We start from the raw sequence: 26,450 nt of genomic DNA, 5'->3' as shown, positions 1-26,450 counted from the left end.
TGCTAGACCAGGAAACAGTTTCTCTCTCCATGCTGGAGACAAAATTGTAGAAATTCTCCAGAAAGTGTAAGTAAACAGAAGCTATTGAAATAAATATGTCCTCCAACATAATTTATTTCCAGATCCGTAAAGTCTACAGAAAAACACACAACTCGCCAACGCTTTTCGTCAGTTGCAAATAACATGGGGGAAATAAACGATCCATAAATAAATGATCACTTCTTCATGTACCTCCAAATATTCCGTGCACAGTACATAAGCGACAGCCAGAGACTGTCAGTAGATATGCAAACGATGGTACTTTGTGTTTTCATATTTGTATATATTTGCCCAGAGTCGGTGGTTGCTATGGGAACACAATATACAGCAACTTGGGCAGCTACTAATAAGGGTTTTTACGCTCATTAGGCCGGAGTATTCATTGCATACTAGTGGATTCATAGGCAGGCTGAGATATGGTAACACTAAGAAGTGACTAATTGCTTTATTTTCATTGATATACATAATTACTCATTCAAAATAAATACAGCTGTCAAAAATAACTGTGAGTGGTTAAAACCAGGTTATCTAATCTCAATTTTGATTTGAATATGGTTACATTAGGCCTAGGGCTGCTACATAAACACTAACATGGCCATGTAACAAATTAACAGCAGTTAAAAAAAAAAAAAAAACAATTTTATATGATAATTTTGAAAGTACCACTAAACACGTCTAGAGAAGCCAAATTTTTGAGATTCAACAACTTTTGAGAAAGCAGCTTGCACTTCAGATGGTAACAGCTGCTTTCTTTATAGGCGGTCACTGATATTGTGGTATGCTGCTTCCAGAGAAGCCAAAATGATTTGAAAACTTTAATATCCATTTCACAAGTGTTAAATGTGTTATAACAAAAAATACTTATAATACTCGGGGGTTATGATTAAAACCCGTGCAATTGTGATGTAGTAATTGTCTTCACATATGTATAAATAATTACCGTTTTGGGGGAGGGGAAGCAGTCAAAACGTTTTTAACCCCTTATGACCGTTAGAATGTATTATTACGCCCTAAAAGAAGCAGCCCAAATGAGTGTAGCAACATAATAGTACGACAACATGGAGTCTCCCCTGTAAACAGGAGCCAGCATTGCTCACTCTGTACTAATTGATTAAAATTACCCAACCAATGCTTGATGCCCAAACGTCCTGACTTTCTGTATCTAACGCCAATGAGAAGAATAGAAATCCCGGAGAGTCCTATTGCACTTTATAGACATAGCTACTCCTGTACTATCAGGCACCGGCTTCTGCAAGCTTCTAAGGTTTGCTTAATGGTTTTCTTGAGAGTATGAAAACAAAAATACTATTTAAATGGAATAGAGCCGGCAGTGCACCTACCTCTTCAACCAGCGCCTAAGCAGCTTTTAAAAAGCCCATATAATAAACACATAAAGGGATTCCATGCAACGTGGCAACCCAGACTTGAAACTGACTGAACTTGTGTCTACTTTGTAATTTGTCAGAACCAAACCCATCATTACATTGCTGTTATTGACTTTCAAAGTAGAGTAACCTGTTACTATTAACGTAAATTAAGATAGATTTTATTAGCTAAGGCTGGATTCTGACGTTGTTGCCTTCAAGCCCCATCGAACCGTGGAATTAGCCTACTTCTTCCCTGTCCCATAGCACAAAAATGTTTTTTTTGTATATGACACTCAACGCAATAACACTGGGAGCTGATGAAGACAAAGTTACCTAGGGTTGGAAAGTGTAGCCGATTTGTGCTGAGGGGAAACAGGGACTGGGTTAATGGGGCGAAGGGTAACGTTACATGTAATTACTGCCAAACTGATTGTTACCGCCTATATATTCTTTGCTGTGATTTAAAAAGGTAGTCCAGTGCTGAACATTTGACTTATTCCCATTTCCCTTTCATTTCTGTATACTGTGTTTGAAAATCAATAGCATCTCACTTATAGGTGTTCAAAAGCTTCCAATACTCTTGGTGGGTCTCCACGAGGAGCTGTAAACATACGTTTTCATGGGTTGAAAATACTGGATACAGTTAGTCACAAGCCACTAGATTTGTCTAAGTTACGGGAGTTTGTATGATAATTCATTAACTAAAATGTAAATCATCATTCTACAGAGTCACTGCTAGGGTCAAATATAAGAAACAAGTTAGCATAAAGCTATTCTGAATTATTATGACAAGGGGTACTAAATTATCACCAGTAAGGCCTGTAAATGATAGAGAAAAAGTTAAGTTTGCACCTACTATGGGGCAAAAGTCAGATTATTTAAAATGTTATTAAAATTGTAGGTTACTTTTAACATTGTGGATAAATTATAAAAATGTTTAGCAAATGAGAGGAAACAAACCACCCTTACGAAAAAATGTGAAGTAATACTGCAGTTTTTTGGACATGAAAAAAACTGCAATACTGAACTTTTACTGCAGTATTACTGCACATTTACTGCACTTTTTTTATATTGCAAACCTACAGTTGTACTTCAATGCACTGCAGCTTTATTGCATTTGTACTTCCATACAAAAATAACTGCAGTAAAACTGCAGTACAGTGAAGTACAAATGCAGTAAATGTGCAGTAATACTGCAGTAAAAGGGCACGTATAAAATAGAGGATCTGGTCAACTAAAATGTTCATGGATAACCATTGTTCTTGCAAGACCTGCAGTATGATGGATGCAGCCTGGCTAACCCTAACATATACTAATCCAGAAATGTACAGATTTGCTGTGATCTGAACAACTTGTATATAATGCTGGTGTGCTAGCGCCATGGATTTATTCCTGCCCAAAGGCAATGATGGGATTTGCATTTGACTATTTTTGTATTGTGATGATCAGTCTGTGATGATCTCCAGCATCCCCTTAACTACAAAAGCATGCACCTGTAACTATAAATGTGACGTTTTCTTCTTTAACAGAAGCCTTGTATGTACACTTAAACACACAAAATATCTGATGGGAAAACGGCTGGCATAGTTGTCAGTCCCACTCCATGATCTGTTTTAGCAGTCACAGAGATGGAAGCCTGGTGTGCCAGCCATGCATACACATTGTGGTTGGCACTGAAGGGTTACAAGTAGTACCACTGACTCTACGTCATGGTGAGCACTAAGCAGCTTGGCCACATTAGGATAAGATGAAACACATCATGTTGGAGTGCTTTCGCTCAGTGGTGGGCTAAGCAATTGATGTTTTTTTTTTGGGGGGGGGTGATACAAGAGTGATACAATATAAATATATAATCACACTGTGCAATATTTACCAATATTCAATATAGCTGTTGAGCTGTTTAAAACATCTGTAGCACAATATACAGATATTTTCAACAGAGCACACTAGTTTCATCTTAAATATTACCCGCTTCACTATGCATTATAAATTATCAAAGGGTGATTTTCTCCTGCAAAAAAGCCTGGTTGACCCTCCATGATGCATAGCTACAGAAGTGAAATAAAAAAGGTGACCCGGTGGGAAGAGAGCATTTAAAAGATATATATCGTATTTTCCTTTAGTTTATTACGTAAACTTTTTAATGTTATCTTACCCTTTCAGAGAATTGCAGGACACACTGTGTTGCCCATGGTTGGGTTATGTTTTACATTTACTTTTAAATATTTCATACCAAGAAGAAAAACAGTGCTTGCTTACTTCAACCAGAAGCACAATTACACGTATAATGTCATCTTTTATGAGAATCCTTTGAGAATTCAGAGAGTATTCACTTTGAACCGTGGGTACTGTGTTAATTTAAGAATTTAAGATTTAAGTGGGTGAAATGACTAAAACAATAGTAATTCCCCAGGAGAAAGAAAAGAAGAGGAGGGGGAGAAAATACAGAGGAAGAAAGAAGGTGGGGGTTGAGGAGTGGAGCAGGATAGAGAGGAAATGGAAGGGGGTAACAAAGACAAAGACAGGCAGGTCTATGTATAGTATTCATGTGTATGTGTCAGCGTAAAGCAACAGAAATCTTGTACTCTTGAGCACAAGATGGTACTTGTTACTCTGGCATGTTAAAGGTTAAAAAAAACTAGGGTTTTTATATTAGCCACCTCTTTACACTGCCAGTTCAAAAGACTATAAAGTTATTATTCCCCTATTATCCAGAACAAATAGAATTATCATGCTGGCCATCAGATGGCTTTTCCTTAATGGCTCTAGATCTTTTGTTCTTAATTTTAACCTACTAAAGAAAGTAAACGCCATCGGAAGACAAAGTGCAACGCACCAAGCAGGCCAATGACCAAGCAAACCGTGGTAAAACCTAAATGAGATACATTACTCTTTTCTTGTCTTGGATTATTTATGCTTGATGATAACAGTCATTAAAACAAACAGGCCAGAAAGTGATTCACGACTTTGTAAGCAGTCACAGGAAAGGCAAGTTTATATTAGCACGAGCCAACGCAGGCTCTCCGTTTGCATTGTCACTTTAGGCACAATGTTAAAGGAGCACAATGTCATTTTCTGAAAATTTGAGTTTTTCTTGCTATATGCCCGATTACCAGTCACATCTTTCTCCGCGTTGAGAACGATACTGCTGTGTGCACCACCGCCACCACTTTTTACCAAAATTGCTAGAGGCAGGTATGGCCAGAGGTGCAGGTACTTGCTCACCTTTCCCAAAGAGGTAATGAAGGTCTATCATTTTACTACTCCCTCAGATGATCTCCCCAAACAGCTTACGACCCCCACTGCTCAGCGAATACCTAGACACTTGGGAGATATGTTCTAGTCCTGTTGCTACAGGCAGTGAATATCATACCAGACCTGCTTCCTCTCTGCATTTACCAATGTAAACATGGGGTGAAGGGGGAAAGGAACAGGCATCAAATGTAAATCTCAATATCTACTCATTGTCTAGTAATCTTGATTAAACAATGCAATGTGTAAATATAACACTGTAATCAGTCTGATTTGAAGGAACAGCCATGCCCATTTTTAAAGAAACAGCTATTTCTACATATGCCTGTCTTTCGGAAAGGTTTAGGGTTGAACCTTGCAACAACCCATCTGTGCCACTGATAAGCCAGCCTGCTAAACAACCTAACATTTTATATTAATGAAAAGCGGATGGACCAAGCCGCTCTGCGGAGTGCTTCACAAAGTAAGCTGCAGGGTCTTCAATATATATTCTTTCCTTTTACGAAGAGCGAGAAAGGAAGAGACTGCCCTTATGGATGTATGGATCAACAAAATATATAAGTAAAGCTAAAACCCTTTTAGACAATAAAAAAAAGTTTACCAAAAACAGAGATTGAATATAACCAAAATAATTTTGTAGCAGAATGTGCTCTTTATTTTCTATTTACAATGGTTTATATCATCGTATGACTCAACTTTACAGAGCTCATGAATAAAATAGCGCCTACTGAATAATTTAGAATGATATTAGCAGCACATGGGTCTTCAACTGCATATGCATCAAACGATTTGAATGAATAAAAAAAAAACATGGAAAAATCTGCACAGTTTATAAATAAACTAATAGGTGAATAAACTAACCAAAACGTCTTCCATTATTTGCCATGTTCAGTGTCATGGGCCAATCATACATTATGAGATATTTTACGCACTCGCCGAAACCTGTAACACAACACTAATATAAACAGCAAAGAAATGCAAGGTCTTGTCGTCATGAAGCAGCTAATTAGGACTGCATTAAAAGGTAAATTATAACCTTATTAAAATATGTTAATAAAAAGGGACACAGCAAGAACCTCCCATTACTTGATCTTGGAATGAAAGTAAAGGCTTGCTTTAGGCACACCATGGAGGTTATGCTTAAAAGGTGATTCAAGTACAAATTTTGAAACGTGATCACCAGCACCCAATGGAAGGGTCCAATCAGGAAGAATATTTGGCTGGTCACTATAGTTATGACACATTTTTTCATACGTTTTGAACCAAAACGACATAAGTTTCTTCAAATTGTGCTCAAGCGCTTGTAGACATGAACACCAAAGTTCATAAGGTGCGCTTTTTTATTGTAATGTGTAGGGGATTCAAACCTTTTGTCTGCTTAAATTTGTTATTGCCCATATAGCACAGCTGTCAGTTGACTATAAATAATATATATATCAAAAAGGCAACATAAGGAATCGGGATGGTGGTGATGGTTCACAGCAAGGCCAGATATGTAATATTGTGCTTCATACAAAATCTCCGTATTTCAACGCCATGGCCAGCATTCGATAAACTATTATCTAATAATATCACCATAGTTCTCTTATGATAATTCTCAGTTACTGAATGGTTTCTTCCTTCTTCACCCAGTATCAGACATCACACACCTGACCTCATGTCCTTACAGGAAGCAAGCACTTTCTTTATAAGACTTGGAGTGTTTCCAAACAGCCATTTGCATCCTGAATCACTCTATGTCTGCCCGTTTACGGATGGAAAACAGAATCTTATCTTTCATTTCACAATGAAATGTTAAGGGCATTCCCTTGGCACTATTGCTTCAATAAGATTTGGTTTGATCCAGCTATATAATTAAAGGGCTGAACAAAGACCGTTGATAGGTGATGATTAAAAACAGTAGGAATGTTTGCGCAATGACAGCTTGAAATTAGACACTTTTGTGATTTGTGCAGCACATACGAGAGAAGGGAGGGGGATAGGACCCATTGGATCAAGCATAAAGCACCAACCCATGCACGAATCCGTACATGTGGCTATACAGATCAGTAAATATGAAAGCAGATCTGGGAGCCATGTCCCCACCCAACCTGCACTGCAGGGGCAGCCAGGTATAATTACGGCGTATTGATGTCACTGTTCATTGGAATTACCCAACTAGCTATTACCCAACATTTACAAATAGTTTAACATTTTCAGAAGGTGAGGCTGTTGTATAAAATCATCATTCCATTTAAAGGAACCGCAGGGAATTGTATGTCAATTCACCAGTGCTGATCCTACAATCAAGAACGGCCCTATACGTGCTGAAATATCGGCTTAGTGTTAAGAAGCCCTATGTGATTTCAAATGGAAGCTATACTCGGTGCCCGTGTTCAGGGCATGCAAATAGAAAGCTAGCTGCCTGGCATGTAATAACCATCGGGTTTCTAGGGTCAAAGGAAACTCTAGCTAATACTGAGCACTTCTTTATTGCACTTCTTTATTGGTAATGTTAAAGCTATGCTATCATATTCAAGCACCAGATCCATCTTTCACAGTAATATACTATTCTCTGTACAGGGACAGTAGCAGACACATATTAAAACATTGGCTGGCTTTGCTCTACATACACTTAAACAGTGTAAAAAATATATTGTCTGCATACAGGTACCATGTTGGTTAGAGGTAAAGACAACTCCTCATCAGTGAGTGACAACTGTTTTTAAGGGGAACACCAATAATAAAAATCAACACAGCCTGAAATCATACATTACATGTCTATATATTGAATAATCAATAATAAGCCCATTTATTTTTTTTACCATTTTAAAAAGGTTCCTCATTCTGGGAGTTCCACTGCCTTAATACAATTTGTCACACAAGTAAAATATTAATGTAACAAGTGCTGCACTACTCACTCTTCCGATATATGTAATACTGCAAGAGAACACTGTTTTTCCTTTGAACTTTGTCTTTAATAGAACATGCTGCCATAGCTTATCATGTCACTCACCCCTTTCACGCTGTAAGGAATAGAAGTTACTCTGAATACAGTGCATGAAAGACTTCCATTTAGTGAACCTCATCTTAAATATATATTTATAAAATATGCATATTTCAATAAAAGATGGCTTCAGATCCACGTAGTGACCTCAGGAAGACAGAACGAGCTTCATTTCTTTATTAAAAAATGCCCATATGCATTGTAAAGAAAATGCATACAAAATATATTTTATAGGTTGCGATTAAAATAAGTCATAAAACATTGCTCTTTTGAACAGAAGAGTCCTGCACTCAATATATACTGCTTTGTAGTGGGTACTTTAATGGGTGGATACTTTACACAAGGCCAGGGAAGACCCTGATATTTTACAGGTATCTCTGATTAAAAGAATAATTCACTGAATATGTCCATACCAGCCAGAGGAGGTATTTGTTTATAACCCCTGCCATGTGGCCCTAGGAGAACACATTGGTGCACTCAATTAAACCGTTAAAGCTTAATCTAACCAGTCAGAGCTTTTTCATCATACAATTACTTACAGGTATTTGCATTTAATCATATACATGGAAAGGTAGCCGTTGGCAACCTCCTGTTGTCAGATTACTTTTATTAATGAAAGCCTTGTTTTAGGGGTCTTCCCTGGCGCATCTGCAATATCAGACTGGGCACCAAAAGATCAGTCCAACCAACAAGAACCAAAAAGTGGTTTCAAAGAACAATTCTGTCATATACATTGCAGAGAAATCCAATATCATCAAAGATCCAGGTACAAAAAGCTGTAAGAGTTTGGCAAATTGTACATCTTATACAACTGCACTTAAAAAATAAACTGATATATATATATATATAGTGAAATATAATAAATAATGCTGCAAATTCAAAACAAAATAGGTTGGAGGCTGTAAGCCCCTGGGAATGGTATTTAACAATAAATGCCCTATACCTTGTCTTACACCCCATGATTTGGCAAAAGGCAGCAGTCACTTACCCAATGTAACCAAATAGTTTCACGGGGCAGACAAAACATTCAGTCTTAGCTGCTTATAGTCAAAGCGGGTAACAGAAATATATTATAACAGATTAGCAAGTGCGAATGTTTGCACACAAAGATAAGAATCATCTTGCTTATAGAGCACTTCTATTTTAAAGCTATACATTCAGCTCTTGCTGAAATAGGCTCTTTTTCAATAAGGGTATCAGAAAACGAAGCCTCAAATTCAGCACCTGTTGACCAATGCAATGACATAGCCAACTCCCCAGTGCCAGGGATTCCGCTTTACATATTATCCTGTCTATGTGGAGCCTGTTCAAGTCCTGTCACACTCGTAACAGATTAATGCACTGTAAGATTTCAGCATACCTTCAGTCTTTTTTTCAGTGCGGTGCTAATTAAAACCATTTTTGTGCTGTTCTTGGAAAGGACTGTATAAAAAAACAATACTTTGCATTAGCGTCTTTGGAGCAATGCATTCTGACATTCTGCAGGGCAGTGAAAACAATAAATGTTTATTAGGCTGAGAGCTTTGTATTGCCATGTTAATATGATAGTTAAGTACCTCGGAACAGCCCCTTATTTCAGATTTCCAGGAACCTTCTTGACAAACACAAAAAAAAAAAAAAGACTTGTGTGCCGACAGTCCCATAGAAGACATCTCCAGCCAAAATTTACCAACTAGATTACCAAGGGAGAACTTCAGAAACTCTTGGAATTAGCTTTCAAGGTCAGCTTAATATGAAATAAACTAAACACTAAGAAGGATTAGCTTCCATAATGCTTGGGTCCTCAGGCAGAATGCAACACAAGTTCCCAGAGTGTAGCTCTTTAAACTGGACCATCCAAGATGTAGGAATCAACAACTCTGAAAAGGCTACAGCTTGTATAATGCCGGGGAAGTTAAACATGGTAGCTCAGATGGTATCTGGATTACACACTGTGCATTCTGTTGCATTTCCCCCTATGTGTTTTGGAAACTCTGGGCTGTGGCTTGTCCGTACAGATCAAAACACAACAGCCAGATACAGTTTAACATTCAAATATATTGTTGCTTAGTGTTCAGGGCACAAAGCGCTATAGACAATCAGGAATCAGAAGGCAGCAGCTGAGAGTTTGGCACAAGATGTGCATTAATATACTGTCATATCCACTTATGTTTCCTGGGAACATATGACAGTTCCTGGTGGATAGTCAAAGAAAGGTGGAGAAGCAGCAGCTGTTAAGAACACACCTTGCTAAGGCACTAGCTTCAAGAGAACATGAGCAAGACCCAGAACAAACTTCAGTCCAACGGTCTCCTTTACACATCTTCCACTGACAGGTAACACAGCTTCATCTGGACTTAAAGTGAAATTAAATGGTTTGTGTATCAGATTTAACGGCTGTGCAGAAGGCACAGAGGAATATGGCAGACACAGGTGGAACTTGATGTGTAAATAACATATGAAGGTGATAGGCCAATGGCATGGCTTCTCCAGGTCACCAGGAACATTCTGTGAATCCAAAAGTCCAAGGCTAGGCAAATCCTTATGAAAACAAGGAATGCTGTACATGACAAGGTGGGCAGGTTTGTGGTTGGCACAGGTTCAGGTCTCAAAATATTTGTAAATAGAGGTTACATATGTCATGAGACACTGCCAGTCTGGACGCTCTGTACGTACCATCTCATTAATATCCTGTGAAAGACAAAAATGTAACAAGTGGTTATTAAACAGTGCAAGGGTAATTTATAATACATACCGTATATTCCGGCGTATAAGACGACTTTTTATACGCCGGGTACTAACCGAGTACCGAATACTTACCCAGCCGGAGAGTCCCACGAAGCCACAAATCTCTAGGGGAGGGGCGAGTGGAGAAGCCGCCTCCCCTGGGCCGGTCTTCAGGGCCACGCCGAGGTAGGTGCAAGATCGTGATCTCCCCAACTAGCCCTGATCAGCAGGGCTGGTTGGGGAGATCACGACCTCCCTCTAACTAGCCCGACATTAGGGAGCTCGAGGTCTGGCACTTCAGACCTCGGCTTCCCTGCTCCCTAATCACTACGCGCCGGCTATTGATGCCGAGCGCGGTGATAACATCATGTCCGGGCGCTCGGCATCAATTGCCGGCGCGTAGTGATGAGGGAGCAGCAAACAGAGGTCTGACATGACAGACCTCGCGCTCCCACGACTGGATGGAAGAAAGAAGATAGAAGATGAGAAAGGTAAGAGATGGGGAGAAAGGGGTGTGAGTGCAGTGTATGTATGTTGGTGTGAGATGGTCAGTGTGTTTGTAAGCTGGTGTATATGTGTATATATGTGTGTGTGTGTGTGTGTGTGTGTGTGTGTGTGTAAAGGCAGGGGTGTGTGTTGAGGGCAGTGTATAAATGTGTATGTATTGACAGGCGTGTGTGTGTGTGTGTGTGTGTGTACATCGCTTGCCGTGATTGGCTGGTTGTTGTACGCTGGGTAGAGGGGTAGTCTTATACGGCGAGTATAGTCCAAACTCTATATTTGAACTGGAAAAGTTGGGGGTCGTCTTATACGCCAGAATATACGGTATATATATTATATATATATTATAAAATATAACAAAATGTACATTCTGACAATCAAGTTGTTGAGGGGCCTTCCCTGGTTCTCCCCAAACTCACCAGGGTAGATTTGATCCCCACACTCTCAGCAGCTTGGAAAGCCAGGGTAAAATTTCTCCTCTGCAGAAGGAAAAGAAAAAGCAGTGTGGGAAATCACAAAATGTGTTGTGGTCATTTATGCTATATGAAATTGAGGCTCAGGACTTGGAAAGTTACAGTTCCATAATGCTGTTAGACTATAATTCCCATAACACTCTGACTGCTCTTGTATCACTGGCTGGCTGGAAGAGTATATTGTGCAGAATGACAGCAGCAGGAGGACTTGTGCTTACCAGCCCTGCAGTGATGTGGACAGAATAAAAACTTGCAATGTGCTTCATGTAAGTTACCTTGTCCTGGTTGCTGAGCTCTTGGTACGGGATGTGTGCTGGTAGATAGGTGTGCAGCAAAGCACAAAATGCCAGCCCATCATTCCAACTGCTGCTAAAATTTGTGATATCGATGTTCTGACAAAACAAAAAGATACATTTGTAAACATCCATGTGTGAACAGATCAGTACACATCAGTGTATCAACAAACGTAGAATGGATTATAAGGAGGCACGTAGCATGTATACTAAGTATCCTGATATATGTGTGACTGTCCTAGCCAGAAGAAATCCTTCTTAATTCAGAACAGGAAGTGCCCTCCCACTATCTCTGTCTACGTCCCCCTTCCCCTCCCGGGGTCAAATTCATTTCTGGGAAGAAACTAAATACCAATATTAATAAAGAATTTACTTCCTGCCACTTGTGCAGCTGTACGTGCTGAAACACACACAAGCTTACCACCGTCTGTCTGAGGGTCCCTATCCAACTATATTAGGGTGAGTGCAGACAGACAATGCTAATGCCCCTTTATAGCATTAGTGAGACACTGGTTGATAAATACTGGATATCTGCGTTATGGAAAAACTTAAGCTCACCAGGATGGGCATGGTATCTACTGTTACTCTATCGGAGCGCGTGCTCTTTCAGGTAGACATGCAACTTTCTCTGTTCTCATACTTGTGAGCAACTAAGCCAACCAGGAAAGCAATTCCAACAATAGTCGCTTTATGTATTTTCACGCTACGTAGGCTCAGCTCAGGGAGCATCAACTACTCATTCTCAGTAGAACATATTTTGCAACTATTTCTATATAGGGTTTTAAGAGCCCTGGCCATCACATTAAAAGCAGAGGGAATTATTTCATTCATTAAAACCATGATGACGGAAAGGAGCAGGGCATTACATATTATAGCAACATTTCTCAAAGTGCTGTACAGGAAATAAGACATAAAGCAATGGTGTATTTACTTTTTCATAAGAAAAAAGTGGTTAACCAATCATTTAAGGTATATAAATGCCACAACAACTATGCTATAAAAATCAACATGTTGCAATTTTTTTTTTATGTTTCCCGGTTCATAGAACGCTTTCAACTGTTTAAAGGGTGATTGGGCATAACTGGATGACAGTCGCTAGACTACAGGAAACATGTAAACCAAGTGAACAAGGCAGCGGAGAGATTGCTGGTAGAGAGGGGAACTAGAATAGGTGATTGATTTATGGAAAACGTAGTACTTTTTTGAGCCAAATTTATTTGGTGGGACAGAAATCTCTGTTCTTCGGTTCTAGCTGGAGACAGAAAGGCTCATCTAATCTCCGTATGGCGTCAACATGGGGTTTCTCCAGGAACACAAATCTACATTACAGTAAGGCCATCAGAGGGGATAACTTTGCTATAAATATAAAAGACAATATTAACCCTCTGAACACAAAGTCTCTTTAGCCCCTTTAAATCAATACTGCCAGAGGTGTTTTTTTTTTTTTGTTGTTTTTTTAATAAAGGATATATATATATATATATATATATATATATATATATATATATTAGACCTAAAAGATGATGACAATGTCTAAATTTAATAAATCATATTTCAAGGTGCTTTAGTTCAATAAATAACTGCTTATCCAGATACTTTGCATTGCGTAGTCCTGTCAGGATGAGCAGCATGAAAAGCTTTCACCTGGGGTATGAACCAATTTGAACTACTGCCCAAGTTAGCCCGACTTTGCAAAGCGACATCAGCATTAATTTTACAGGCACATGCGTCTCCATGCCACTAATTCCTGTCCTCTAGAGTTCACGCGCATATTGCAGATCTCTAATAAAGTCAGTGGCCTACTACTGAAAGGAAATAAAGTTCAAAGGGTCACAAACATGAATACTTTAAACCTATTTAAAGTAAGTCCATGAAGAAGCAAAATAGCTTTTAAATCAGAATAGATGTCATACTTTAAACCTTATGACTATTCTTTTTTCACATACTAAATTATTCACCCTTACTAAACTCAACCCTTGATCAGGATGCTTTGAACTTGTAGATTCCAAATCCATATCCTCAAACAGCAGAAATGTCACTTAAACCGTTTAACAGTTTGTGTAAATTACATACACAAAATCTGCCCCAGAAAGAAACACAACAGGAGCAACGGGGATGGGCAGTGGGAGGAGCTATATACGTGCTGTAAGTTTATGACAAGGCGTGTGTGTTAATTCCTTCCCAACTGCGGACAGATGGAGCTACAGGTATCCCCAGTAACTATCCTTCATCCGCTCCCAGGAGAGAGAGTGCTGCTTAATAACCCAGGATCTAATTAACCAACGATCGTCCTACGCCTGCTAAAGGTCATAGACACTTAGATGATAACCTGTGCAGTGTCTAGTGGGCAGAAGTCCATTCTGCACCGTGTACCGCACTTACCGGATAGCCTTCAGTCTTCTTCTGACACCACTTCAGCAGCGCATTCCGTTTGGAGCCACCATATTCCCGTGCAAGGGCTGCCAATGGGTCCTTCCGCTCCTCCCTGCAGGGTACAATGTGCAACAAGTCACACATTTGTCTGTCACCCTGCAGGAAGGAGTTGGGTGGTGTGCTGGGGGTGGTAAACATACTTAATGGGTCAAACATGTACTGAAAAAGTCAAGATCACAAGGTAGTTAAGCAAAATAGCAATGAATGAGTAGGTATGGGCAATTTGGAGAGAAAGGATGAGTACCAGCTGATATAATGGGAGTAGTGAGTGGGACAGGTCAAAACAAGTCATGGTCACAAGATTGCATAGTCCAACACAGGTAAGTTAGAAAGAAAGGATATTGACCTACGGTCCCCAAGTCTCTTGTACCTGATGCGGCTACGGGCAGTAGGTGTTACAGATGCAGTGGGAGAGGATGAAGCGAGGGACAACTGTGGTGAAGGGGAGGTCATTGACATCAAAGGAGAAGCTGAGCCCCCATCTGACACTGTAATATCCCGTTTCAACTCCTCGCTGCTTCGGCGCGACACTAAAGACACAGAGAATGTACAATATTTCACAGCCACTGACAAACATCATTATGGGTAAGAATCAACAAAATATATTAATATAGTTGAAATGTGTTTACATTGCAGTATTAAACCAATAGAATAGGAGCCCTAATTAGTTAAAACGTACCCAATGAAATTTTATTGCCATGGCATCAACGAGGGCTGTTCACAATTTGGCCAATCAGCGTTAGGAGGAGGTGCCGTTAATTCCCGCTCCCCTTTAAAAGTATGGCTGTAGACCAATCATACCATGTATGCCACTGACAAAGCCGGCTTGTTTGCCGGTAAAGCACGTGTTGGGTGGTTTTAACATTTTAGTCGTACCTACTATCTGGTAACATATACCGGTCACTCCCTGCTTCAATGGAACTTTATCCAGAATACAGCTAGGGATAGATTGGTGTTGGAGACAGGGTTTGTTTTCTAAATAGGACCGATAAAAACTTTTTTTTGTTGTGGGTTTTTTTACATTGCAGTATTACAGAAATATTGAAACATCTAATTCATGATATCCTTTAAGACTTTCAAAGACATCCTAGAGGAACCACATATATGGACAGGAAGCGCACAGGAAGAGCACGCGTAAGTCCAGGTCAGACAGTTCCGCTGAAAAGAGGTATTGTATTTATTCAGAGTGCAGGAAGCAGGTTCCTATAACAGAATTCAGCGGAGAACACAGCAACAGAGACCACTTCATTATCTTCCCACATCAGCCTGTACCGTTTAACCCTTTCACCACTCTGCATGCCAATTTAGACTTGTAAGATAAAAACATTAGACACCAGATAAGAACCTTACAATGCCTCAAGTCTGCCCATTTACTCTATATAAACTGTAAAAATGTAACAAAAGGAAATTATATGATCTTAGATCCAATAAATTATTGTATTATGCAATAATAGACATAATTTTCCCCTCTGGATTAATACACATGCTTTCAATTAGACATCTTTCCACCAGATCTGACCAGGAATCAAGTTATAGCCACTGCATGTAACAGGTGGTCTTTAATGTTATCATATGCGGTCTGCTGATGTCATTCTCAATCAAACTACTAATACATATGCACTAATCTCATGGGAGAAACAGGAGAATCATGTTCCAATAGTCATCCATGTCTCCAAATAACTAGGAATGACCGTACCAACTAATGTTGATTGAAGGTAGGTTAAGATCTCCAAAGCCATGTGACACAAAAACCTTCTTGAGGTGGTCCTTTTTCCTTCTTGGTGTAATGGCTCGAACACTGCCACTTTGCACTAGCTATGAAGTGTTCTATCTCATCCCATAAAAGGGAGAGGCTGGTTTAAGTAAATGATTGTAAGGCATATTGATTGCGTTTGATTTACAAGGTTATTATTTTGCCAGCAATGCCCAGCTGGTTGATAAACCTAGAATTTACCTGAGATGGTTTTGGAGCTGTCCACCCGGGGTAATGAGGAGGCAGCTCTTCCACTAGTTGATGTTCTTAACAGATGCTCTGTACAAAACGAGCAAAACTCAAATGTCTCAGAATATCAACTTAAAAATACAAATACCCATAGCATTAACCGTAATCTTTATTCACCTTCTTTAATATCCTCATACATATAAAGTCGTGTGATAAGGTACACCCTCTTTGAAACCTACGGTTTTAAATATCAAGACATAAAAACAATCTAGCAGATCTAAAAAATAGGTAAATACAACCTCAGATACACAACACATCATATATTACACCGTGTCATGATTTATTCAGCAAAAATAAAGACAAAATGTAGAAGCCATGTGTGAAAAACTAAGTACATTCTTAGTGCTCCCATAGGAATTAAGATGCTAAGTAGCAGACAGGTGCTGCTATTCAAGTGCCCTTGATTAATTGATCATCAGCGAATGTGACAACCACTGAAGCACTCATCTATGTGTTAACACAAAGCCAAGGAGGAAAGACACCAGCAATGATCTTAGAGAAGCAATTGTTGCTGCCCATCAATCTAGGAAGGGTTATAAGGCCATTTCCAAACCACTTAAAGTCCATCATTCTACAGTGAAAAACATTCAAGACAGTTGCCAATCTTCCCAGGAGTGGATGTCCCAGAAAATTCACCCCAAGGTCAGATGGTGGAATGCTCAGAGAAGTTGCAAAAAAACCAAGAGTTACATCTCAGACTTTACAGGCCTAAGTTAGCACGTTAAATGTTAACGTTCAAGATGGTTTGTTTGGAAGGGTTGCCAGGAGAACGCCTCCTCTCTCAAAAACAAGGCACCACTGCTTAGGTTTGCAAATTTGCATCTGAACAAAACCACAAGACTTCTGGACAGACAAGACCAGATGTTTGGTCATACTGCACAGCGCCACATTAAGGGAAAACCAAACACAGCATATCAGCACAAATACTTCATACCAACTGTCACACCGGGTGGTGGAGGGGTGATGATTTGGGCTTGTTTTGCAGCCACAGGCCCCGGGAACCTTGCAGTCATTGAGCAGACCATGAACTCCTCTGTGTACCAAAGTATTCTAAAGTCAAACATGAGGCCATCTGTCACACGAAATTGTGACATGCAACAGTACAATGATCCCAAGCATGCCAGCAAATCTGCAACAGAATGGCTGGACTAGAAAAGAATCAAGATGTTGCAATGACCCAGTCAAAGTCCACACCTCAAACCGATTCAAAAGCTGTGGCTGGACCTTTATAGAGCTGTGCATAAACAGATGCCAGCAAACCTCAATGAACTGAAGCAACATTAGTAACATAGTAACATAGTTCATAAGGTTGAAAAAAGACCAAAGTCCATCAAGTTCAACCTATATACATATTGTGTCCCTACTGTGTTGATCCAGAGGAAGGCAAAAAACCCTTATGAAGCAGATGCCAATTGCCCCATACCAGGGGGAAAATTCCTTCCCGACTCCAAATATGGCAATCAGAATAAATCCCTGGATCAACGTTCTGTCCCTATTAATCTAATATCCATAACTTGTAATATTATTGCTTTCAAGAAACACGTCCAGGCTCCTTTTGAACTCTTTTATTGAGTTTACCATCACCACTTCCTCTGGCAGAGAGTTCCATAATCTCACCGCTCTTACTGTAAAGAACCCCCGTCTGTGCTGGTGTAGAAACCTTCTTTCCTCCAGCCGTAGAGGATGTCCCCTTGTTATAGATACAGTCCTGGGTATAAATAGGTCCTGGGAGTGATCTCTGTACTGTCCCCTTATATATTTATACATAGTTATTAAGTCCCCCCTAAGCCGTCTTTTTTCCAAACTAAATAACCCCAATTCTGATAATCTTTCTGGGTACTGTAGTCCTCCCATTCCCCTTATTACTCTGGTTACATTGTAAAGTAGGACGAAATTCCTCCGCAACGATGTGAGAGACTGATAAAGTCATATAGAAAACGATTACTTTAAGTTATTGCTGCTAAAGGTCATTCTACAAGCTATTGAATCATAAGATGTACTTAGTTTTTCACACATGGTTTCTCCATTCTGGCTTTATTTTTGTTGAATAAATCATGACATAGGTCTAATATGTTGTGTGCTGCTGTTCTCTGAGGTTGTATTTACCTAATTTTAGAACTGCGAAGGAACAGATGATTGTTATGTCCTTATACGTAAAACCATAGAATTCAAAGAATTATTTTTCACATGGCTGTATTTTATAGTAGTATTTATTTTTGTAATCTTTGTTTTGTGTACAATTTAGAAGTGCAATATAAATCAATAAGCAAAACAGGAGATGAGTAAACACATTTACTGTCACATTTCTGAGTGTATCTTCTGGCCATCTTTGCCACATGCTAACAGAGAACAGCATTTGCCATTTATGTATTTACCCTGCACTGGGATCTCTGCATAACTGGGTCTCTTCTCAGACAAGCCTGGGATGGATTTGGAAGAAGATATTGGTCCACTGATTGAATGTCTCTGTTGGAACAGGAAGAGGGAATACAGGAAAACCACTTCAGTGCCAAGTTGACCATAATTAACAGATCAGTATAAATAAGTTTCATACCAAGCATGTATAGAAACAGATGTATTCTATAGTTAGATGATTTAGATGAACAAATTGCTAGCAAGAGGTAAAACATTACCTGCATTGGGGAGACTGCAGCTGCTGGAGGGGTCTTCATTGGGCTAGGGCTAAGAGGGGTGCGAGGGATAGATGTTGTAGCTGTTGCTGTTGCTGCTGTTGTTGGACTTGGGGCTGAAAGGCAAAGCAACATTTGACTTTCTGAACATGGGATTACATATTTTGAATGCACCATCATCAAGACACCATAATATGTAAAGTAACTGGCCAGAGGTGTCTGGATGCATGAGAACTACCTGGGGATGAAGCATTGTCAAAAGATTTGATAAGGGTCTTCACAGTGGGTGTGGGCTCTGATGAGGTTGAAGATCTGCGACTGAGACCCATTCCCTGCCTGAGAGCTGCCAGGTCCCTTTCCACGGCATTCATATAATTATAGACCCGGCCTCGCTCCTCTTCCTGCCTACAAAGACACATGAACATATTGTAAGTGTACATAAATATTTTGGAATTATTTTATACATTTAGATTTTTTGTACACAGATACAGCAGATTGCAAAGCTTCGGCCCTCCAGGGTCGCAAACAGGCCTGGAAATCTGTGTATCCTTGCCTGGAAACAAGAAGTTTAATTAATTTTTAATTGAGATGCATGTGATCAAGCTGGGATATCCACAAACTGTGGCCTGTTTGCAGCCCACAGTAGTCTGAAAATGAATGCTCCCCATTTGACAGAATTGCACTTTTCTCCTCACTTGCGAGATGCTGCATTTTCCATCTCCTTTGTAAGTTTTTCGTTCTTCTCTTGGGCTTCCTGGAGTCGCCTTTTGAGTTCTCCAATCTCCTCCTGGGCTTCTGACTTGATATCATTAGCAATCACTACGGCAGTCTGCAAGTCGGCCTGAAACTGGCGCCACTCAGCAGACTCCTCCTGTAATACATACCACAAAGGTGTAGCGGTCAGTTTGAAATTATATTTACCGTATTGGCTCGAATATAGGCCGCACTTTTTCCCCCCACTTTAAAGCGTATATCCAGGGTCTAGCGCCCGACGCCCGGGACATGCAGTTCCGGGCGCCGGGCAGGCAGCAGGGTTAGGATACAGATCCCCCGCAGCGGTGCAGGGGACCCGTATCCTACTCTCTGATACGCTGAGACAGCCTCCCCTGCCTCACTTTCAATGGGGGGAGTGCCGGCACGGGAGGTTGTCTAAGCGCATCGTGCAGACGTTCACCGGAAGCGGCGATGTGCGTTATCAGCCTCCGCTGCCGGCACGTCTGCACGATGTGCTTAAACAATCTCCCTTGCCGGGAATTCCCACAGGGGTGGGGGGTGTAGGTGGAGTCCCGGCAAGGGAGATTGTTAAAGCACATCGTGCAGACGTGCCAGCAGCGAGAGGTTAACGCTTGCATCGCCGCAGCCGGTGAACGTCTGCGCGATGTACGCTAACAATCCCACGGCGGAAGTGCCAGCACCGGAAGTTGAATACGCGTACTGCGTACCGCGTAGCTGTCCCCCCGCCGAACCTGCAAGACCCCGGGGAGTCTGCACCGGTAAGTCTAGGGGGGGGACCTCTTGGGGGATAGAGTGGCAGCATATCTCAGGGGGGGATAGAGTGGCAGCATATCTTGGGGGGGGGGCACATCTCGGGGATAGAGTGGCAACATATCTCGGGGGGGAAAGAGTGGCAGCATATCTGGGGAGGGCAGAGTGGCAGCATATCTGGGGAGGGCAGAGTGGCAGCATATCTGTTCCACTAAGTGTTTTTTTTTTTTGTACTAAGAAATTTTTTTCTTTAAAAAAAAGCACCTAACTTTTAGGGTGCGGCCTATATTCGGGTGCGGCCTATATCCGAGCCAATACGGTAAACGTTAACATGCAGTCACAGGGCTACTAGCGCACAAATAGGGTGTTAGCAATATTCCAGTAACAATTATTGTATTACTTAAAGCCATGCTTTCCAACTTGTAATAGCGAAGACAGACAACCTTTACACTGCTTTACCAGCTCACTTTTAGGTGCCATAACTAAATTATTGAGTTTCTTATGTTATATTATTAAACACGGAGCAACCACGCATATCATAAATTACCAAATCCTTGAGGGCCACTATGTGTTAACACAATATACTTATGTCTGAGAAAGCATGGGATTGAGCCCAAAATGGAGATCAGTTCTGTACATACATGAGGCAGGTCAAAGATGAATTGTTTCAGAAGCATTACCAGGAACACACAGGGACTGCGGCTACTGTCCTTTACTTACACGCAGTTTCCGGTTTAGTATTTTGATCTCACGCTCCATGTCATGTTTTTGGTCCTGCAACTTCTTCATGGAATCTGGATTAGAAAAGGAAAAGGAGTCACCTGAAATTCACAGGACCCTCATAACTCTCATAGAAAGATGATAAAAGTCCCCACAGAGAAGGGAATTCATTCTAGCATGAAAGCCCCTAGGAGTGGTTTATACAAAGTACAGACGGAAATGTGAAAAATATGCAGATATAACCTAAAGCTACCAGCAAGACGTGTGAGACGTGTCCCTCAAATAGCAACACTCTAACACCTCCTTTGAGGAAGATTTATGGCTGCCAGGGACAAGTCTTGCTCAAGCTTCAGCCTTATTGTTCAAAGCAGGAAGACAGTGGGGCTAAGAGGCAACCAGCACGTACAGGACAGGATGCCACCTCTAGGCTCTTTGTAACCATGACAATTAAAGCGCCTGCAGCCCAGCAGCGGTTATACTACGTAATTAGGGTAAGCAAGGCCAAAGGAGAAGAGATACTGAAAGTCAAGGTTTTCATTGCTTCTCCTATATACAGAGTTATGGGAAACTGTTTTTCTCACCAAAATAGTAGTGCATACAGTCCTATGCCGAATGCAAGAGGGACAATTTAACCCACTGCTCACCACAGACTTACTGCCTCACAACTAGAAGTGCTCTACGGCTGCGATATAAACACAGGACATCCTGGAGCACAGGGGTGTGGACAGGCAGCCAATACAAGATCCCTTATCTTTTATTATTTGGCAAAATAGTTCACGGACTCAAATACCTGCAAGTAAGCAGTTACTGAAAGGTGTGCAGGTAAATACGGCTGTGGAAATAAAATGACCTGAGCAGCCATGGAAATTTGAGCAACTATTTTGGAAGCTTTATTTGTGGCGATTAAGGGTCCTACATGTCATAAACTCAAGTCTCCCTGACACTCCCATTGTTAAAATCCTCTGTTGTGAATATCTGAAAGTAAAGATAAGGATACATACACAATGGGGAAAGAGGTGCTGTTGGTTAGAAAAGGGACATTGAAAAAAAATGGGTTACAAAAGGGTGATCTAATCTCATGATAGTGAGGAAAAAGTGGAGCAGGGAGATGAAGAATGGCGCACCCACAATGCAGGAAGTGAAGTGTGGGGAGGAAAGAACCCAGTGAAAGGAAGTGAATTAGAGGTAAAATGTAAAGAATAAATAGGGAAAATGAGCACAAAGAAAAACTATGGAAATACTTCAAAAAAAATACATAACGAGGGAGATGGCTGTAAAAGATATACATAAAAGAAAGGAGATAGATGAAGTGGTACAGGAGAAAGACATGAGAAGACGGCTGTGAGTGGTGAAAAAATTGAGGTTAAGAAAATATTTTCTCACTGGTCTAGCACTTAATGTGTAATTTACAGCATAACTATCACACAGTAACCCACACATGATGCTTACATTCAGGTTTCACACCTTATGACAAATTTGTGTGACAATGCCCCCTGCTGGCAAAAGACAGAAAAATACTTACTCTCAAGGTCCGATATGATAAGGTTATCATGTAGTTTCACAGCTCTGTGCTGCTCAACTTCATCTTCTAGCTCAAATATGGTCTCCTTCATGTCATTGTGTTCAGTTTCCTTCTCTTCCAGGTCAGCCCTCACCTTTTCTAGAGCACAGGTCAGATCCGTCACCTGCTTCTGTGCTTCCTCTCGGAAAGCCCTGTACTCGTCCTCTAGCTAAAAATAATTGAGAGAAAAAAAACTGACTACATGCCAAGAGCAGGTAACAATGTGCAGCCATCAGCTGCGAGGAGGCGATGTTCTGTGTGAGGCTTCTATCAGACTATAGTTCTCACCTTTCCATAGGCATCCCGTATGCGCTCATTATCACTCCGCACATGTGACAGCTCCTCCTGCAGGCTTACTGCCAAGCTTTCTGCTTTCTCCTTGTCAGATCTGACACTTTCCAGGAGGTTCTGGAAATTAGATACATCCCCGGAGCTGTGTATGGAGTAAAGTTCTGTTACTCTCTGTTTTTCCTGCTCTAGCAGTGTCTTCAGTCGCGAACATTCTGCTTGTTCTGTGGCCAGAGATGCTTTGTATTCTTCTAGGGTGGCAGCCACTGCCTGTTTTGCGAGTTGCTCGGCTTCTGCAATGCGTTCCATGTGGTGGTTGCGCTCTTTAAGTGCCCGTATAACGTCCTGTGCATCCTTGTTGTCCTGTTCTGCCATCTTTAGTGTATTGCTAAGGTGCTGCTGTACTCCTAGAAGTTGTTCGCGTTCAAAACGTGTGCTCTCAACTAATTCCATGTACCGTTGCTCCAGTTCCAGGTAACGGCTACTCTTTAGATCTTCATCCAGAGAGTATTGTACATGATTTTCATCCAACAGTGCCCGTGCGTACTCGAGCTGACGACTGAATAACTCCAGCTTATCACTTTGCTGGCACAATGAGTCCATCAGGATGACCTTTTCTTCCCCTAACCTCTCATTTTCACTGTTCAGCTCTTGTGTGATTTGTTGAAGGTCAGCTAGCTCTTGTAGGGTGGCCTGAAGCTCCTCTGACGTGCTGTGCTGGTTCTCCTCCATTTGGTGAATGCGTTCTGTGAGGCAAGCAACTGACACCTCGCTAGCATTCCCACTGCTGCCTTTGCGAGATCGCTCGATACTTGGAAGGCCTTCTGACTCAGAGGATGAGGAGGGAGCATCCAGAGCATCATCACTGGAGGTGAGTGGCTGATAAACTTCACTGCACTCGCTGTCTAAATTATCAGCAGAGCTGCTTCTTCTCTCCCCAGTCAGTGTGTTTTCATCCTGGCTCAAGAGATCTTCCATTGAACCAGGTGCTGAACCCTCCACAGAGGAGGCTAGAGTCCCTCCGCCAAATTCACTGTGGCTTCCAGCAGAATTGGCCATGGATTGGTAGTCATACAACTTTTCTGTCATACCTGGCTGCTGTCCCAGAGAAAAGCCCAGGGCATTAAGACGATCCTTTAGCATTCGGTTTTCACTCTTGAGCTGCTGCAGCTCCTCACGTACTGCAGCATTCTGCTCCTGCAACTGCATTAAGGGAGGCTCCTCAGAACTCTTGTCAGGGAGATCCTGCCCCAGCTGCACACGGGTGTCCCTCAGTTCTGTACGAAGCATTAGGATCTCTGCATCTTTATTGCTGGCCAGGTTTAGAAGGTCCTTCACTTTAGCCTCTAGTGCGGCACGGTCATTAATCTGATTGTCGGACTTGGATTTACTCATGCGGAGCATGTCTGACTCTGTTCGACCTCGGGACCGCTTGATGGGGGCTGAAGCATCTCCTGTGCCAGCAGTCAATCCTTGTGGCTTCTTATTGGTGCTCAAACGGGAGCGCTCACGCACCCTCTCGCGGGAGGATCCAGCATCTTTGGTTCCAGATGAGCCATTTCTTTTAGAGTTGGAACTGCTGCCTATTGGAACGCAGAACACAATGTGATTTAACAAAGAGTAAAAGAAAAGGACAGAGCCTGAATCCAATTCACATCTCTGAAACTCTTTATATTATTGGGCCTAACCACTCCATAACTAACATTTAACATGCAATGGAGCTCTTCAAGCAGACTGAATTTCTTTCATATTTACACCAATCTTAGAAAACTCTTGTTTTATTTAGCTCATAGTTGTAGGAGTTAAATCAACCAACCATAATACCTTTTATATCTATATATCTACACTCACACGGATTATACAGCTTGCTATAATGGGTCATAGAGACATTAAAATATATAAGCAGAACCAGAACATATGGAAGACCCTGGTAAGCATACAATGATTTTGCCAGGTCCCCTAATGAGAACAGTCATTCCCTATATTTCAAAAACCAGGGATACTTTTTCCCGATATTTTTTGGGACTTCCCCTTAATGGAGTGTCAGAATATGGAACCCTACTGGATTTTAATTCCAACCTCTCCCACGTGTGTGCATGGAAGAGATTCTGCCTTTTTGAGGAAGAACCTGATTAAAAGAGCTGATACTCGGGAAAAAGAAGACAGAAAAAAACAATATGATGCAAGTGGAGCTATGTAAAAAGAAGACGGAGACAAGAAAGTGGTTGGCAGTGATGGTTGGGAGACACTGATAAAGATTCTGAGAGTGAATAAGAGTGAGTAACAAAAGCAAAAACATTGGTTTTGATTTTTCCCCCGATAGTCTTATATTCAGGCCTTTCCTTTTTTCCTTTAAGATCCAAAGTTGGGGGTCATCTTAAGAGTAAAAGGAGCAAATACAGTATTTGGTGAATACCTGCATTCTCCCCTACTGTAAAGTTGCTTATTGCTGTTGATTAGTTCAGGTACCCTTTGTAAGGGTACTTCAGGACAGGGAAGTGATTAGATATGCTTGGTGAGCCCAAGAGACAAGCTATGAAAAGTTTCATTAATTGAGTTTAGCGATGATAAAAACTGTGAAAATTGTTCCTCCTAAACTACATAAAGGTCACCAGAATGGGCAGACAGAGTATTAATGACACAATCTCCCAATGATTTTAGTAACTGTAGATAAACTTGTATAGATCAGGGATGTGACAATATACTCTAGGTTCTTAAGTCTGCATACCTGCACCGCTCCGTGATTTCCCATCCTGGCCACTCATCACAGCCCCTGAATTGGGGTTAGTAGCAGGGTTGCTTTTCTTTAGCTTTACACCGTTGCTTGTTGGAGGTCCACCAGCCATTCCAGCTAGAAGGTCATCATTGCTTTTTGCCTTAATAAAATAAAATAGCCAAAATTAAAGGGTCATGTCTAAAAAATAAAAATAAAAAACATAGCCATATGGAAACAACTCTCCAGGAACAGAAAGGCAAGAGTTTGGGGATTTAAAGTCAGAACAGTTATTCATTCATTATTCATGTCATTTAAGGCATCTGAATTGCTTGTAGGGTATTAGTTCATTTTGACGGACATAGTCAATTGAAGCTTGGTGTCCCAGAAAGACCCACCTTTGATAGGGAAGATCCTGGCCGTGAGGTCTTAGATGCTGTGGATGTGCTGCTGCTTTCTGACTTTACCCTCTCTGTGGCCTGTGGTTTGCTAGTTGCAGGCAGTTTTGGAGCTGAGCTTGAACTCCTGTTTGCTTTCCTCATCGTGTGCTGCCTGTTTGTGATGCATTTACACCTGAATCTGGGAGTTTAAATATATAATTTTTACACATGGACAGAAAAGAAGCCAAAATACAACAACTTCAATAGATACAAGTAAGAAACAAAAAAATTACATTTACCAATAATAAATTACACACACTTGCAAATTAAGACAATCTTCATTTAACAACTATTAATGCAAAGGGGTCCCAGGTACCTGTTCCCCTTGCTTCCCTAACTTAGAGATCATAAAACCTGCCCATGCTGATGGACCAGTCTAAGGGAAACATAAATTAAAGGCTATCAATTCGGAAGATGTTATTATAGTACTTAATTTAAACATCCATGATGGCTATATGGCTATAAAAGACATGGAACAAAACGGTGACTTTCTGTCTTCCCCTTGCTGATTAACACATTTTCCACAAGTGTGTCATTACTGAGCATTTGAACACAAAACTC

General features: G+C 41.0%; 1 protein-coding gene across 6 annotated transcripts; it reads right to left on the bottom strand.

Moving 5' to 3' along the window:
- Positions 1-10,224: 10,224 nt before the first annotated feature.
- SPECC1L (sperm antigen with calponin homology and coiled-coil domains 1 like) lies at positions 10,225-26,015 on the bottom strand. Of its 6 annotated transcripts, none has more exons than XM_089489544.1 (15): positions 25,848-26,015; positions 25,471-25,612; positions 22,737-24,319; positions 22,410-22,617; positions 20,888-20,961; positions 19,378-19,553; positions 18,921-19,087; positions 18,686-18,765; positions 18,428-18,518; positions 16,005-16,082; positions 14,421-14,580; positions 14,000-14,102; positions 11,600-11,716; positions 11,271-11,330; positions 10,225-10,314 (listed from the first exon to the last, which is right to left on the bottom strand). In XM_089489544.1, the coding sequence occupies exons 1-15, from the start codon at positions 25,989-25,991 to the stop codon at positions 10,225-10,227; spliced, it is 3,273 nt and encodes a 1,090-aa protein (XP_089345670.1). In that variant the 5' UTR covers positions 25,992-26,015. The 6 variants fall into 6 exon arrangements, with proteins under 6 accessions (XP_089345670.1, XP_089345666.1, XP_089345665.1 ...); XM_089489540.1 differs by having other exon boundaries at positions 18,686-18,771; positions 18,918-19,087; positions 25,465-25,612; positions 25,848-25,991; XM_089489539.1 differs by having other exon boundaries at positions 18,686-18,780; positions 25,465-25,612; positions 25,848-25,991.
- Between the last annotated feature and the right edge of the window lie 435 nt (positions 26,016-26,450).

This window comes from Sceloporus occidentalis, unplaced genomic scaffold (genome assembly GCF_023333645.1).
Source record: "Sceloporus occidentalis isolate IW3139 unplaced genomic scaffold, rSceOcc1.0.p SCAF_40, whole genome shotgun sequence".
Classification (NCBI taxonomy): Eukaryota; Metazoa; Chordata; class Lepidosauria; order Squamata; family Phrynosomatidae; genus Sceloporus; species Sceloporus occidentalis.
The sequence above is the reverse complement of the archived record's forward strand: the minus strand, read 5'-3'. Positions and strand labels throughout refer to the sequence as shown.

What these genes read in the sequence shown, in the direction of transcription:
- SPECC1L (XM_089489539.1), bottom strand. Translation starts at nt 25,991, where the DNA reads ATGAGGAAAGCAAACAGGAGTTCAAGCTCAGCTCCAAAACTGCCTGCA. An exon ending in CTGCAGTCTCCCCAATGCAG is followed by an intron (nt 18,519 to 18,685) that starts GTAATGTTTTAC and finishes CTGTTCCAACAG; the next exon opens with AGACATTCAATCAGTGGACC. An exon ending in TGGGGATCAAATCTACCCTG is followed by an intron (nt 10,315 to 11,270) that starts GTGAGTTTGGGG and finishes TGTCTTTCACAG; the next exon opens with GATATTAATGAGATGGTACG.